Genomic DNA, 16,446 nt, shown 5'->3' with positions numbered 1-16,446 from the left:
CATATATTTTCAAAAAATAATGATGTTTGTTCTTGTAACATTTGTAAAAATTAATGCATTCACAACTTCTCGTGGAAAAGAATAAAAAATAAAGAAATTATCATGTGAAAACACAACAAAATTATGTTAAAATGATATGGGAAACAAATTTTCCAAATTGATCTTATATAACTGAATGAAAAAAAAATTTTTTTTTGTTAAAAACTTTGAAAATGTTTGAAAATAAAAAAATATAATGCAAATAAAATTCTTAAGAAAATCCTGTATATCTATGTGCACCAATAATCTATTCAAATGTGGATGAAAAATGAATAATGCAAAAAGAAGATAATTTGTAAAATTACTGAAAGAAAAATAAAGAATAAAAGCATACTGATGGTGTTGGTTTTGTGTATGATGAAGTGCCAGAAGGAATGAAAGGTTGAATTGGTTTCTTTGGAGTGGTCTTTTTCGGTCCGCTGTCCATTATATATTCTGGGAATTTTGAGAATGTACCTCGAGTATGGCAAGATCCAGACCATGGACGAGGATGCGCAACATAACCGCCTGCGGATGAGGGCCTTTTACGATTTGTGCTTGGAGAAACATATTTCTTTGATGTGTAAAACCCCGCATTTGGTGAACGGCCACTGAGCTGAAATTCTCGCGCTTTTATTTCGCGCTGCCTCAATGTTTCTGGATCAATTTGAGGCTCAGAATACACTTTGTCATCAAAAAGTGACTGTCTATGTATCATTGGCACAAATGGCTTTGGTGCCTTGTATGTTGGCTGTATTGTTCCAACAGGAGGCTTTTTCGGTGGAACTTCTGCTTCAGAAATGTATTTAAATTCTTCTCCCTAAAATATGTTTATTTATTTGTTGAAGTGTTGAATGTTTATACATTTTTTAACTCCATATTTTTATCAATAAAAATGTCCAAACAATTGTAAGATGCGAATATCCTGGTCCTCCTTTTTTGGCTGGATTTGTAATAATATTTCGTGCAGACATAGGCCTACGTGGAAGAACTGAAGTGGATGGATCTATTTCTGGTTTATATTCGGGTGGAGTTCCAATTTGCCCGTATCTATCTCCTGGGGTTGCGCTGAGAACATAAGTTAACTGTTAAATGCAAAGTTCAAATGCAAACCTTTTCTTAGGAGGACTTGAAGGAACAAATGGGCGAGTAGAAATATTTTTTTTCGATTGCTCCATTCTTCTTCTTGTTTCAATTTTGTCCATTTCAATATATTCATCTCCCTAAAACAACATGCAAATAAATAATATTTTTGTCACAAATAATATTCATCAAAATGAATTTGTAAATAAGGAAGAAAGATGGAATTAATAGACATACAACACATAACGGTTTATACTCTCTTTGAAAATAAACATCAGGCGTTGTACCATGTTTTGTTGGACTGGTCAAAACTTGCTTTGCATGTGTACTTGGGTAAGCACTTTGAGGACGTTTTCGATCTCCAGGTTGTTGCTGAAAAAATAAAAAAGTTACGAAGCAATTGTCGATGTGAAAAAACAATATTTTTTAAACTGTGTCTGAAAGATACTTTGGCTGAGAGAACACTGCATAATTTCTGAGATCGTGAAGAGCTTGAGACTGTTCTCTAGCAGTCTTACTCATTTAACTTTTCGAATAAAAAAAGAAAAATTGTATAATGGTTATGATAATCAAACATTTGAGATTCTAAATCTATTTGCTTAACAAATATCAATTCTAACATAAGGTTATATGTTTTCTAAAGTTTTTTCCGATTCTTCATCGATGCATATAAATAATAACAAAAACAGGCTTTAAAAATATAGGAATACAAGAAAAATTAAAAATATTTTTTCGTTTTGAAATATTGATATGTTTTTTTTATATTTATCATCCCGCATTCCCGCGTTCAGCCGAGTTACGTTCTTCAAATTGTTGCGTGTCTTGTATCTGTGAAGAATTGTGTTGTGAATTGTCTTCATTGGTAAGAGTAATTTTATCATCCTTTTTTGAACTGCCATCATCGTCTTCTGAAGAACTTTGATTAATTTGCTGTGTTGAACCTTCTCTTTCATTCATCGCCTGTTCCTGTTCAGCACATGACTCATCCTTCTTGCTTGGCTGTTCGCTTTCTGCTGATTCAGCTTGGTTTGCTTGGTTTGCTTCTTCTGCTTCATTTGCTCCTTCTCCTCTGTCTCTCTCTTCTGCATCGCTTGTGCCTTCCTCATCTCCTTCCCTTCCTTCGTCATATGCATCTTGCTCATTGTGATTATTCCACCCTTCCCCTTCTCCTGCTTCTTCTTCTTCTTTCTGGCTGTGCTGCTTCTTCTTCTTTTGATCTGCATTTGTCTCTTTTGCACTCTTCTTTCCATTCTTCCAGTGCGACTTCGCATATTCAGGTGTTCTGTGCTTCTTGTTCATCATCTTTTCTCTTTTATTTTCTTCCCGCCAATATTTTTCCTCCTCTGCCTTCGCTCTCTCTTCGTTCCTCCTCCTCCTCTCTTCTCTCTGCTTCTCCTGCCATTCCTCCGCTATCCTCATCCTCTCCTCAATCTTCCTCTGCCTCTGCTGCTTCTCTTCTTCCTCTTTCTCTCGCGCTGTCATCATCCGCTTGCTTTTCCCTTCCTCGTCTCTCATCAGCCCTTCAATACGCTCCTTAATCCTCTCAAACGCACTCGCCCACACTTCATCTCGTATTGTCATCCTCCAATCTTCTTCATCCCCCATCGCCTCTCCTTCTCCTTCTCCTCCTCCTTCTCCTTCTCCTTCTCCTCCTTCTCCTTCTCCTTCTCCTCCCTCTCCCTCTCCCTCTCCCCTGTATTCTTCTCCTCCATCCTCTGCATAATCTCCTTCTTCCTGCCCTTGCTCGTTATCTACATTATCCAAATGTTGTGTTTCTTCACTTTTATTATCTCCCTCTCCTCCTTCTTTCCTTTCAGCTCCATCTCTTTCACTTTCCTGAATCTCTTCTCTTTCCCCCTCCCCTTTTACCCCTTTTACCCCTTTTGCTCCTTTTGCTCCTTTCATTCCTTTTGCCCCTTCGGCAGATGCCCTCCCACCACGAGGGCTCTTCTGCTGAGGAGACGAGGTCTTTTGTGCTGTGTGATTGAAGCTTGTTCTTCGTGTTGTGTCGCCGCCACGGCTCGTCTCTGCCCTTCCTCTCGAACGAGACCTCGATCGAGATCTGGATGTCGCCCTTTCTCTCGTTTCCCCATTAAGCTTTGCTTCTTCTCTCTTTTTCTTCTCTTTCTCTTTCTCTTTCTGAGATTTCGTAATAAATGGCTTCACAATTAGTGTGCCTTGAGGAAGTGGTTTTGTTTTTATCCGTTTTCCCACTCCTGTCGTCGCCGTTCGTGTCACAGGCCTTCGCAATGCAATTTGTCTTGGAGAAGCAAAATAAGGCGATGTTGTTATCAAGGGATCTTTTGTTTTGAGTTCTGACAGCACTGAAGCGATATCTTCCGGAGTTTCATACAAAGGATCGACTTCAGTTCCGTGCTGAGAACTTTTTTTGGTTCGTTCAGTTTGTCGAGGAGAGGTTGGAGTATTACGCTCATAGTCCCTTGTTTGTGTGGCGGATTGATCCTGATGTTTTTCTTGACTCGATGATTTGAGAGTTTGATTTCTTCCAATCGTTTCAGATAAAATTGAAGGTTTTGCATCCTATTGTAGAATTAAATAAAGTTAATATCATGTCAATAACATAATAAATGAGAAAAGCTCAAACAGATTTTGGTGTGCGAAAAGCATGAATAATGCGATAGTCTTCCCAGTCATTTGGGGGCAAATCATCAACAGTTGCCGGACGTTGCGGAATAGAACTGGGAACAATATTTTCCGTACCTGGTTTAGGAATAAAACCAGTCTCGTATGGTAACTATGATTTTTCAAACTGAAGCCGTGATAAAATGAAAACATTGCAGTACCTTTTTTGACTTTTGTGTTGGGCTTGACTGAGAAGAACGTCTTTTGTCTTCTCCCCTAGATGTGCTTAATTGATTTGAACGTGAGGTTTCATTCCCTGATCTTGAAAGAGGACTCTAAAGCCATAAAAATTAAAAGTAAGAATTATTAAAAATCCTCAAAGTTCAGAAATATATAATTTTAAAACAAACATCAGGCGTCCTAGAATTTACAGTTCTTTTTGTGTTTGGAGTTTCAACGACTGATTCATCATATTCCTCCCGTGAAGCCATGAAGTCGTTAAAATTGAAATATGATTCCAATGTAGGGAAATGATCGTCATGAAAAAAAGAATTGATTCAAAAGTGTTTTAACAAAAAGCATTCGTGAACACATTTATTAATATTTATTATTTGACATTTTTCTTTGAAAAAAATTACCAACGAAATTGCCACTGCCCACAATAAAAAATTGTTCGTTAAAAATTGCTTATTAAGGTTTAATTATTTTGAAATGGCAACTCCAAATTCTGAAAGTTATAAAAATGAAAGACCTTCATCTTCGTTAATTCCATCTGATTCAAAAGAAGCGGCTTCATCGTCTTCAGTCCCAAGCGGCTCTGCACCAAATCCGTTTTCAGATCTTCCTGACCACATCATGTTAGAATTGGTAAAAGAAATGGCTTCAATGAATGATCTCATTAACGTTTGTGCATGAAATTCAACTGAAAAATGATTTTATTTTCAAATTCTAGTTTATTGCAGTTAACAAAAGAACAAAGCAATTGATTCAAAATGAAAATTTTGGAAGAGCAATAAAATCACGTATGAATTTTTTTTATTATCAAGTTTATTTTATTTATCATGAACTGCTTAAAAGTTTGTTTTGATGATTTTGGTGGGCGTCGACTTGTATGCCAAGGGTTGATGGATTTCGAAGCAAATTGCACTGGAATTAACCCAAAGAAACGAAACAGAAGACATATTGAATCGCATCCTCTTGAAACTGCAATTGTAAAGGGAATTGAAGTTCCTGAAAGAGTTCAGGCGATGTGTCTTCATTCTGGTTTGTGTTTATTTGCATATTTATTTCATTTGCTTTTAAAAACGATTTGAAAAAATATTTGTAACACAGAATATTTGAAAGATTTTAATTTGCCAAATATTCCGGCTTTTTCTGCATATTATATTCTTCCAAATGGAGAAATGGGGCAAACTCTTGTCGAAAGTGGTGATCTTCGTTCTGACAAAAAACAGAGAAAGAGAGAGGCCTGGTTTGGTGGGCTTGTTGCGCCTCCACGCGAGTATCGATTTTCTTCACTTAGCTCAGATGGAAACTTTTTCTGTGCTAAAACAATAAATGGGCAGCTGATGGTATATGGATGGGAAGCAAATGGAGAGCGAAAGTACAGAGACAGGAAATGGGTTATGGTGTGTAAATGAATATGTTTTTTTGTGTGTGATTAAAATTAAATGAAATAATTATTATTTTTTCTTTTAATCTTTTTTTTTTTAAGATTCCTCATTTTTCATCACCTGACGGACTTGCACAATCGTCTCTTGGGCCGTCACGTGTTGCTTACATATGTGTGGATTGGGAGCGTGTGATCATCATTCTTGAGAATCATGCAGTGTTTTGCTTTGGCGATATCGACTGGATGCGGAAGTTCCACAACAGTATTCCTTCTTCTGGTCTGGTCGAGCTGACTAACTCCAACATGTTCCGTCAGCCGCGTTTTGTGGAGGTTCTGAGTGGGCTTGTGCCGCAAGAGGCGGGGCAGTTCGGGCTGTTTGGGAAGCATCACATTGTCAAGTACAACAAAGGCGCTCGGTTCTTCTTATCGGCCGAAGGGGTGATGTTCATGGAGACCTGGATCCTCACACGCGGCGTAGGGAATTCGTTCCTCACTCCGGTTGATCCAAACTTGTTCTTCTTCGGAGAAAAGCTGGTGGAGGCAATGTTTTCAGACGGCAAAATGCTGGCGCTGACAGAAAATGGGCGTATTATGATATGCGAATTCGATCCTCGTGAACATACAGTGCCAGAGATATTCGAATGGCTGACAGAGCCAATTATAGTTCGCCAACTTCCTTTCCCAACGAAGCAGCTGAAGAAGCTTTGCTTAACATCCAATTTCCTGTATGCTCTTACAACATCTGGCAAGCTGCACAGCGTTCTTTTGAGAAAAAGAGACAACTTCACACAGGAGCTGGAGCAGGGAATGGCGCGGTATGGCCACTATCAGTTGCAAATACGTGGCAAAGGAAAGATAAAAAGACCTGGTGTTCGTGGAAGGTTTGGAGGCAGAGGCAGACGAGGAGGATTTCGAGCGAGGGGAAGAAGAGGAAGAAGAGGAATGGTACATCATGTTGGCAGGGGGAATGCGTTTGCAAGAGGAAGAGGTAACGTTCAACCTGTTCATGTCGGAGGAGGAGGAGGAAGAGGCGGTGGAGCAGCTGGCGTGCACGGAATGAATGAGAGGAGACAGCGTCATCCTCCGCCTCCTCCTAAGCCTTTGCAGTTGGTGGAGACAGGAGTTGTTCGCATGAAGGACGAGCATTCGCATCGATACATCATCACATGGATGGAAAGAGTTTTCGACAAAATCTTCTTCCTTTGCGAATGAAATGATAGATAGAGATGTTGTTATTGAATTAACTTTAAGACTTTTTCTTTTTTGCTTTTTGAAGATTGTATTTGTTTGAAAAGTAGGTAATTCGCATCTGTTACTTGTGTAATTTCATTGTTTTTTCGAATTAATTATGTTAACTTATTAAATCAATATTTGCCTTTTTTTTTCACTTCAAGCGATAAAATAAACTTCTTGTAGAAATGCAAAAAGAGATGTTTTGAAATGAAAAGTGAAAGTAACTTAAACGAAACGGAAGCTCGAAATGAAATGAGAGAAATGACTTTCAAGGAAAGAATCTTTCCAATTGATTTTTTTCTTTTCATTTTTTTGATTGATTCAAGTTTCTCCATCTTTATGAATGCAATGCTCTCGTTTGAGATGCTCGAATAGTTTTTCTTTTAACCATTGCCTAGTGTATGGCCGATATCCGTCTAAAAAATAAAATACATAAATATTGTTTTGAAATTTCTTAAAAGCAACATTTTTCAAACTCACTGCAGGAGTAAAAACTAACACTCCAAGATCAACAAAAGAGTCAAAAAATTCGTATATTTCGGTAAATTTACGTACTGCTGGCGTATATGATGGATCTGTATGAGCGAGTGCTTGTTCATACATCAATACAAGGCCTATTTTTTGGTAAATTGATCATTTATAATAATTTTTAAGAGCATAAAACTTAGTGAAATATAAACCATCCAAAGCTTCTCCGACACTAGAAAAATGAAGGTAAGTCCGAGATTGGAAATCTTTTGAAGTTTGAAGAAGTAAAACAGTGTGTTTGCTTGTTTTTGAGTTTCCTTTATCTGGAGCGCCTGGTTTATGCGAAGAGCCAGATTCCATCCGGCCAAATTTTGGACCTGGATGTGGACCATGAAATGTTGATGGAATCATTCCAAAAACAATCTTATGTAACTCGAATTTAAATTATCCAAAAATTTTTTTCTTGATCTTAACCTTCACATTTTCTTTAATACCCATTCCGAGACAATGCCATGGATGAAACTCCTTCTTCTGTTGTCCTACGAGTTTTATATTATATAATATGTGGAGCATCTTTATTGCTTGCATTTTCTGTTGTATTTGTCGGATTTTTTTACTCTGCTTATTCTCAGTTCAATTGGATATGCATAATTGTGTGCTTTAAATATTTGAATGTTTTTCATTCATGTTATTTGAAAATCTCCATATAACACTATTTATAAGAATGGAGCTTTTGCGTTTTTTGCACCAGTATTTGGCATACTATCAAGTTTGTGTTCAAATTATTTTAAAGAATTGTTTTATAAATAATTCAACTTTCTTAATTTTTTTTTAAATAAATTAGATTGTTCTCATAAAAATACAAAATCAAATAGAATATTCACAAAAATTTCATTTTCAATGGCAATTTTGCAATTTTTCTTGTCTTTGATTTGTGGAATTTCCCTATTTTTCACGATTGGATTTCTTTATCAAAGTATTGTTTATCATTTTATCCAAAGTTGATTAAGGTTTTTTTTATATTTTTCTGATTGTACAGGAGCTGCTACGACAGATGGTTTGACAAGTTTGGAATCTCTTCTCAGTTACAGTTGCGACTCACATAATTTTGATTGCATAGATAAGGTTCTTTTTTTTTCAATTTTTTTGCTATTTCGCATTGAAGTGACTTTTATTTGTTGTTCATTTTATGCAACAGCTAGCACGTGAATCTGAGTCTCGAAAAGTTTCTGTGCCGATATTGAATCTACTTCTTGTGATATCATCAGGAATAATGTTGGTGATTTTCAGCATCATGAATAAAAAGGGTGTCATACGCAATTTGTCGCAATCACTTTCTTCTGTTGTTGTCATAACCAATGCCATTATCACACTTTTATTTGCGGCTACTTCACTTTCTTGTTTGGTATGAAAAGAAAGTTTTTTTCAAATTAATATTTTCAAAAACTTTTGAAATATTTCGTTTTATTTATTTTCAAATTTTTGTGAATAATATTTTTTATTTCTTTATGTTACTTATTTTCAATGTTTGTGTTTGATTATACAATTGTTCTTCTCCAATTTATTTTGGAAAAACATTTAAAAGAAATTTAAGCCATTGCAATGGGTATGCACAGCTGTTTATTTGTTTAGTAATCATCATCATTTATTTTTTTATTATATTCACATGTGAAGCCATTTCTTGCCTTGCTGATATTCTCACTGCTTTTCCTTCTTTACGCAATCCTTTTATTTTCAATTGCTTTTTCGTCTTCCTCATCTCACTCCACAACAATCCCTTTTTCTGAGTCATCTGATCGACTCTCAATGGAATATGAATACTCAGAACAGTCTTGCTCTTCGTGTCTGCTGCGCTGCTGCCCTTGTGCACAGTCACTCTTCTCTTCATCCATCGCCTCACTGTTTTTCTTCTTATGCATTTCATTGTCTCTTGTTGGGCTTTTTATTGTGTCTCTGTTGATTCTGATTCGCATGCAGCATATGGAAAATAACATCCTCATTGGAAATAATGATGTTTGTTCAAACATATTAGTTTTATGTGACTTTATCACTTTTTAATTAATCAATTTTATTTTTGTGTTTTATATGGCGAATATTTTGTTTATTGTCAGTATTTGACTCAATTGAAGGATGTGTATGATGTTGTCAATGACTTCTCAGAAATAGACAGAAATCAATATGTTACAAGACTTACAACAGACACACTCACTTTGGGGGGGATAAATGGTATGCCAAAGAAATATAAAGCACACACATAGAAAAAGTTAAGAAATATTTAATAAGAAAAAAAATAAAGACAAATAATAAAAAATGATTGTTCATATGAATGGCAAATATGATTTGATGGAGACATCATTTTGTGAATAAATGAATTTTTGGCTGAAGTATTTCTATTCAAAAATAATCAACGATTCTTATTAATTCATTTGTTTATTCGTGTGTTATTTCAGGGTTTCTATTGTTTGTGGGTGTACTTTGCGGAATTGTTTCCTTCTTGTACCAGCAGATGACAAAGACTGATGCAAGGCGATTCAATGACCTGGATTCTGAAGAGACTGTGTTGAAGAATGCTTCTCATGATGTTCACGAAAAAAATGTTCGGGAAATTCCACAAAAGCATAAAAAGCATCATAGAAAAAAGAAATTACATCACATAGACGTAGTGTGAAAATGGAATAGATCTTCAGCAAGCAATTTAAAAATTCATTTTCGTTTGCAGTAATGTCTTGTTGTTAATTTTTTTATAATTTTTTATTAAAAGTTTTGGTTTAAGTGTCAATTCATTTGTTTAATAAAATTTTTTGAAAAGAGGGAGAAATCATTTTCTTTTCTAGGAGAGTGATGAAGCACTTATGCCTTTATTTGACCTTTACTTTTTAGAAATGAATTAATTTGACTCTATGCAATTTCTTGAGAAAATAAATTTTCTTATTAAAAAAAAAAAAATCTGTTCATAAAATTATTTGTCATAAAAGATGGATAATAATTTCTAGCTAGAATATGAAGTACTTTAATGCAAATGATGAAATTAGTTATAAATGTTTTTGACGTTCCATAACGAAATTTTTAAAACAACAAATGATAAATATCGATTTTCTTGCTAATGCGCTGATTAAATACATACAAGTTAATGTGGCAATGTTTCAATTATATGATTTAAATGTGCAATATGTTTTGGAAATTATCTGAAGGTTTGCAAAGGTTCAATTATTAACTTTTCATGAAAGACGTTTTTGAACGTTTGAATCAAGATTTGTGAAATCACATGTTTCAAACTTGTCCACTATGCGCTTTTATTGCATCTCTTATACAAGATGTGGTATTTAAAGTCGAATTATTGTCTGATGACAAAACAGAACGTTTTTTATTCTGGTCGGGTTTGTCTCTGAAAGAGATCTTTGCACATATGGAAGAGACTAAAAAATGAACCCTCTTACTTATTTGAGAATCATTCGAACGAAAGGAAAGAAATTTCAATGGTCATTAGGGAAAAAATGAATATCAATAATTGTGTGATATCAGCATTGATTACGAATTTTTGAAAATTTATTCCGACAATAATCAATTAATTGTCCTACATCATCTGCAGCTGAATAAACAAAGAAAAACAGAGATTTTCATATTGATATAATGTCCATAGGCTCGAGTATCTCATCAGAGATAGCACAAGCAGAAAGAGAAGAAAATTTTTTCTCATGAAAAAAGAAAGTTGCTTCGTCTTTTGAAGTGCTAACGGCAACCATGAAAACATTACGTAAATGACGCAGTAATACAAAAGTTATACAGAATTATATTTACAAATTTTCTTCAAGAAGCTTTTTACTGCTTCAACAAATAAAAAAATTACGAAATTAACAAAGTCTAATAGCAACAAACAAATTGGATAAAAACCAGAAGATTTTTCTCATATATTCAGAGAAAAGGATGAAATCTATGAAATCGTACTTGCATTTTTGAATAGATTAACTCTTTTTGAAAGACAACATTGGTTAATCTTTTTTCAAAGCAGAAGTCTGAGATGAATGTCTTTCGATCATTGAATCAATGTTGCTATTTTGCTCTTCCAAGCATATAGCATCAGTTATTGTGAATATCATTGCACTTTGAGGAAATAATTCCACAAACTCCCGCTTGATCTGTGTCAAAGAATGGCGATGCTCTGCGTTCATGCTCATCGCCTTTTCAACCATTCCTTTCATCCGCGATTCGCTGATTATCTCTATGTTCGGCCTCTCCCCATTCACGATCTTCTGCCCAGCTGCCTCTGCCTCATACTCCCCAAACGGGATCTGGAGCGTCAGGCACTCCCACAGCATCATCCCGATCGAGAATGCCACCGACTTCTCTGTTGCCCCCATCTTCTTGTTCATCTGCAGCTCTGGCGCCTTCCACCTCAGACACTCTTTCTTGAAATTGTCGTCCTCATCCTCAAATGCAGATGAGGGCAGAGAGTCATCCTCCTCCTCATTATCATCACTTGCTGATGTGACAACGGTTGAGGAAGATATTGAGGATGAATCGGAATCATCGTCAGATGAGAAGTCGGAGTGCATCACAATGCAGATGACCATGTGCTCAGAGAACAGCACAATGTGTGGGCTCAGATTGACAAGTGACTGAAGAGGGTTGTCCATCTCGGAAAATGAGTGGAGGGCGAGATTGGCCACCCAGAACAAGACCTGGGCAGCTGTCTGCTCTCTTTCCTTCAGAGTGCCTATCGCCATCTCCTTCTTCTCGTTCTTCCCATGAAGCAGCATGAACAGCGAATCCCTCAGATCCACAATCAATTTCTCATGAGGAGATGAACAGGCCATCGCATCCACCAGATTCGACATTGATGAAGTGGTTGGACACAAATCCTCCCCTCGAACAAAAGTGGATTCTGTGTCTGAAGTGTCTGTTGTCGAAGTGGATGAAATGGATGGCGATGGGGTTCTTTTTCTTGTTTCCTCATCTTCTTCTTCATCAACCTTCTCTAGCATCCATTGAGGAATCTTGTCTGAGTCTCTCCCCAATATGTATTCAGTCGATCTACTCTCAGACAGAAGATGTTCCGATGACTCTGAATGTCCCAAACTTTTCGCATACACCCTCTTCTTGATTCTCTCATCGTTCTTCTTCTCTGCCTCCCTCTCTGCTCTCCTCCACTGCTCCTCTGGTGACATCTCCATCGTCACCATCTCAAACGCCTTCGGATCCTTTCTGATGTTATCGTTCACAATCTCTCTCAGATCTTCTGCTTCATTCTTCACCTTCTTCCATCGAATTACAAACAAAATAAATCCAATAAGGACAATCAATAATATCACAACAAGCACAACAACAATCAACAACCAATACGATTTCCCTTCTTTTCCTCCTTCGGCAATCCTTTCATTTCCATTCGCATTTGCTTCGCTTTTATTTTTCAGAACGAATGACTGTGTTGATGAAGGAGATTCTGCACTCCCAAACAGAATACATGCTCTCACTTCAGTGTTTCCTGTTATTGAAGCAAAGTCTGAAGAAGTAATTGAGGAATGGATTTCATTTTCTGATACATAATCATCAACAACAAAATTATATGTTTCAATATGTTCTTCATTTTCTGAACAAATTATTATTTGGAAAGAAAGATTGCAAGGAAGAAGAAGAGAACCAGCGAAGAACAATTCGATTTCATTTTCCGATTGTTGTGCTCGAATTGAATGAAGAACAGGAATGAAAAAGGGAGAAGCCATAAGCGATGGAATGCCAGATAGATTGCAACCATTATTTAGGATCCACGACGAAGATCTACTTGCTGCTTCATCATCTTTTTTCAAACTTTCCACATCAATCTGTGCAGCATCTTCACAGAGAATATTTCTTCGGGCAGATTCATAGAAATGAATTGATGGTGAATTGTTTCTGAACTCCACTTTTTTCAGTCGAATATCTCCACCTGATACTGATAATGCTCCAGATGGGGCATTGACGAATGAAGAGTCAACGTCTTCAACTGAGCAGCAAGTTATATCCACAATCGACGAGTTCCAGCTGCATATTTCTGAAACAGTTGAAGATGAAATCTTGCTTCTTTGTGGATTGAGGCTCATTTCATTTTCGGAATGATTTGAAGCATCATTGTGAAATAAATCAACATGATTTCTTTCATGAAGACAAGCTTCGTTTTCTTTGATTGATGCCCCATCAAATGTGCACGAATCCAATTTGAGTTTCGGAAGCGACGAAAATGAAGCAATTTGACCTTTGTCACCAGATGATGAACTCAAAGAACAGCTACAGTTCTGCAAGAAAACTTCACAACTTCGAGATGCAAACGTGAAAATTGTTGAAGAACTATCAGAGCTTGTGACATTTCTGAACGAAGAAAAAGACATATTTTTCCTGACAAAAGGCTGTTTCTGTTCTGTCTGAACTGCATCATACACTGAAAAAACGCTTCCTTTCTTCAATGTTATATTTCTGGCATCGATCCATTCGAGAGAGGTGTTTTTATTTAGCCCTTTGGACTCAAATATTGATGTCATGCAGGTGACAGTGTCAAGGCAAATGTGAGACAGTTCGGTACTTGCCATATCTATCACAAGAGCAGAATTGAGCACAATTCGTCTACATAAGAAATCTTGGATTTGGAGTTTTGCTGAATTCTTGCAGATGAAGCATGAGTTTTTGCAGCTGGAGTCTTCCAGCTCGCATGACTGTAAAATTGCATCTGATGAATCTACGAGCATGAGAATGAAAGGGATTGAAGCCATTGTATCTGGTAGAATATTTGGAACAGATTCAGCTTCAGCAGGCCTAAACGAGCAATTTGTGAATATTGCCTCACCAGAGTTGAAAAAGAAGAAAGCCAGGTGAAGTGATCTGAAGGACTTTTCAAAGATGAAGTTCTGGCTTTCTATCCTGACAATTCCTGCGCAGTGCATCAAGCTGTCTCGAGTGCGATTGATATCAGAGTTGACGTGAAGAGATGTTTTTGCCTTGGAGATACTGCGTATGCTGAGATCTTGGAGGTTGCATTCACTGCTGATTGTGCTGCTTCCGTTCACAACAATCCGACTTTCAAAAGACTGCATCAGATGTCCCAGCCCATGATTCAGTGTGAGGCAAGGCACAGTTGAGCGTCCGCAGTCCTTCAGAATTGTTCCGCCATTTAGCTCGCTGCCGATGAATATCAGATCGCTCAGATAGCGCAAGATAAGATCAATGATGTTCACATCTTCTTCGTCTGCCCCTCTTTGAATATCGGAACCGAAGATAGCATTTTTTGTGTTATACATAGGTTCTTCCATGCAGAAATTGAACTGTTTCTCGTTGATTTGCGCTTCAAGGCTTGTGCAATACACAAAAATGTCTCTGCCGCTCAATGCATCGTTCATGTTGAATACGTCGTCCGTGAACTGAAATGACAATTCACCTTCACAACCGCAGTTCAGATACACCCCGCCTCCTTTTCCTCTTGGTGCTTTACACTGCATAAAAACAGAGTCTTTGATCTCTAACTTCATTCCTTCGCGGTACTCTATAAACGTGCAGCCTCCATTCAACGAGTTTTGAGCTTCACAACTGATAAAGTTTGAATTATTCACAAGGATATCAGTTGATTCGGGCATTTTGTCGATGAAGGCATTTGGTGATGAAATGACTGAAGAGAATAATTTTTCTTTCCCAAGAGAAATCAATCCACAAATTGAAGTTGCCTGTGTTTTATACAGAGTCATTTCTGTGATATTCAGTGTTACTAATAAAACAGTTAAAGCAGAGCATCTTCCAAAAATCAGGTTTGACGCAGAAACTCTTTCAATGATGAGATTTCCTCCAGTTGCAGACAGAAGCGAATAGGTCAATTCGTAAGATATAACTTCTGGTGTATAAAGAAGAAATGAACATTTCTTGATGGAAAGAGTGGAAGGACTGGACAAATCAAAAGAGGAACGGATTAATGAAGATCGTTGATTGAGAGAGGATGGAAGAATAAAAGAGATTCCATCCAAAGTTGTTGAAATAGATACAAGCAACAGTTCATCAGATTTCTTTTCGGAACTTCCATCTATCCTAATGGAAACTGACAGATTCTCTTCTCCAATTACATATTCATGATCTTCTAAATGAACTTCATGATCGAAAATAAAACCTTGACGCAAAAAAATCATCCTCTTTTGATCATGAAAGCGCAGTGCGGCTGCTTCAATTGTTTTGCAAGGACAGTCAATATAGCCACAACCACTAAAATCTGTTCCTTCACTTCCATTCACATGCGCTGAACCGTTCAATTGGCGAAAGAAATATACAAGTGGAAATATGACTGTTGAGCTTGCTGATCTTTCCATCCCGCTCAACGCTGACAGGTTGTTCATGTCAAGAGAAAAATTAAAAGTATCATTGCTCACAATTTCTTTCAAAACATTTCCATTAATGAACATATCAGAGCCCACCAGTGCACCGCACTCTTCGAATGAAACATTTGTCAACGAAATTGAGTGAGATGAATCAGAGAAATAAACATAAATTCCTCCTCCATATCCACTTTGTCTGGTTTGTCCACTCTGAGCATTCTGAGCTCTACATTTTGAAAACTTTGTGTATTCTGTTCCGTTAACTTCAATTTTCCCATCATCTTCCACATTAATGTTCAATGCCCCTCCATTACCATCTTCGCACACACTTTCTTCCAGCATGCAATTTGATACAATTATCTTTCCTCCAGAGGACAATTTTCCTTCAGCGATCGACCCATCTCCATTTGATCTTGTTAATTTGCTAAAGTTTGTCAAAATAATCTCCAATACAAATGTTTCTGCTTCCTGTTCAAAAGCAATTGCACTGCAACTGGAGAATCTCATCTCAAACATTCTCACTTCTTCCAAAAGGGTATATCCTGCATTCATTTTAAATGCACTCGAGTGAACTTCATTCTCTTCATCAACACAAGAAACGTCGCATTTCTTCACAGTTGTTTTTCCGTTTCCACTCATCTCTAAAAAAGAATTGCACGAACCATTGACTCCATCCATATGCTTCACGTGGCAGTTGTTAATATCCAAAGTGCCAGTTTCCACCGTGAAAACACTATTTCCTTCGAGGGATCTGATGATTGTTTCTTCTCTGGAATGCCCTGCAATTGAAGCAAGTCCTGAACCAACTTCAATTGTTTCTTCGCAGAATTCACAGGAATCTGCAAGGATTGTAATGTTTGCGCTCATAGTGTTTCTTGTTAGAGAATATTTCAGAGTTTTGCAAGAAGGTACCAAACCACAGTCATCATGATTTATTCCTTCACTGAAATGAGCTCTGATCTGAAAATCTGTTTGATAATCTGGAAGCCAATCGAGTGTCTCTGAATCCTTGCATGTGTACCAGTTTTGTGTGATACATCGAACGACTCTTGTTCCTTGGGACAAAGAATAACATTCAACAAAATTATCTTTTGTTAAAGAATTTGAAGCAATGTATTGTGTGATGTG

The 16,446-nt window shown here is 37.0% G+C and overlaps 6 protein-coding genes across 6 annotated transcripts; 2 read left to right on the top strand and 4 right to left on the bottom strand.

The window, feature by feature from the left end:
• Positions 1-25: 25 nt before the first annotated feature.
• Positions 26-1,656, bottom strand: MONOS_1816 (putative protein of unknown function (DUF4586)). The gene is made up of 6 exons (XM_067871151.1): positions 1,534-1,656; positions 1,339-1,473; positions 1,132-1,241; positions 924-1,086; positions 374-838; positions 26-286 (listed from the first exon to the last, which is right to left on the bottom strand). Exons 1-6 carry the CDS (start codon positions 1,621-1,623, stop codon positions 251-253), a joined length of 999 nt encoding a protein of 332 aa, XP_067723738.1. The 5' UTR covers positions 1,624-1,656; the 3' UTR covers positions 26-250.
• Positions 1,657-1,714: 58 nt separating this feature from the next.
• MONOS_1817 (uncharacterized protein) lies at positions 1,715-4,208 on the bottom strand. Its single transcript, XM_067871162.1, has 4 exons — positions 4,095-4,208; positions 3,906-4,019; positions 3,707-3,856; positions 1,715-3,642 (listed from the first exon to the last, which is right to left on the bottom strand). Exons 1-4 carry the CDS (start codon positions 4,173-4,175, stop codon positions 1,870-1,872), a joined length of 2,118 nt encoding a protein of 705 aa, XP_067723737.1. The 5' UTR covers positions 4,176-4,208; the 3' UTR covers positions 1,715-1,869.
• Positions 4,209-4,383: 175 nt separating this feature from the next.
• On the top strand, positions 4,384-6,723 carry MONOS_1818 (uncharacterized protein). Its single transcript, XM_067871173.1, has 5 exons — positions 4,384-4,587; positions 4,637-4,706; positions 4,762-4,947; positions 5,017-5,312; positions 5,399-6,723. The coding sequence occupies exons 1-5, from the start codon at positions 4,396-4,398 to the stop codon at positions 6,506-6,508; spliced, it is 1,854 nt and encodes a 617-aa protein (XP_067723736.1). The 5' UTR covers positions 4,384-4,395; the 3' UTR covers positions 6,509-6,723.
• Positions 6,656-7,458, bottom strand: MONOS_1819 (putative Enhancer of rudimentary-like protein). Its single transcript, XM_067871184.1, has 3 exons — positions 7,210-7,458; positions 7,006-7,143; positions 6,656-6,945 (listed from the first exon to the last, which is right to left on the bottom strand). The coding sequence occupies exons 1-3, from the start codon at positions 7,406-7,408 to the stop codon at positions 6,851-6,853; spliced, it is 432 nt and encodes a 143-aa protein (XP_067723735.1). The 5' UTR covers positions 7,409-7,458; the 3' UTR covers positions 6,656-6,850.
• Positions 7,459-7,480: 22 nt separating this feature from the next.
• Positions 7,481-9,815, top strand: MONOS_1820 (uncharacterized protein). Its single transcript, XM_067871196.1, has 9 exons — positions 7,481-7,650; positions 7,721-7,766; positions 7,842-7,973; positions 8,037-8,122; positions 8,196-8,402; positions 8,583-8,603; positions 8,672-9,010; positions 9,109-9,223; positions 9,448-9,815. Exons 1-9 carry the CDS (start codon positions 7,510-7,512, stop codon positions 9,663-9,665), a joined length of 1,305 nt encoding a protein of 434 aa, XP_067723734.1. The 5' UTR covers positions 7,481-7,509; the 3' UTR covers positions 9,666-9,815.
• A 1,171-nt stretch (positions 9,816-10,986) lies between these two features.
• On the bottom strand, positions 10,987-16,185 carry MONOS_1821 (uncharacterized protein; the record flags this gene model as incomplete). Its single annotated transcript, XM_067871207.1, has 1 exon — positions 10,987-16,185. One exon carries the CDS (start codon positions 16,183-16,185, stop codon positions 10,987-10,989), a length of 5,199 nt encoding a protein of 1,732 aa, XP_067723733.1.
• Between the last annotated feature and the right edge of the window lie 261 nt (positions 16,186-16,446).

Source organism: Monocercomonoides exilis (genome assembly GCF_001643675.1).
Source record: "Monocercomonoides exilis strain PA203 chromosome Unknown scaffold36-1065637, whole genome shotgun sequence".
Taxonomy (NCBI): domain Eukaryota; phylum Preaxostyla; order Oxymonadida; family Polymastigidae; genus Monocercomonoides; species Monocercomonoides exilis.
Note: the sequence above shows the minus strand (reverse complement) of the source record. Positions and strands in the feature narration are given on the sequence as shown.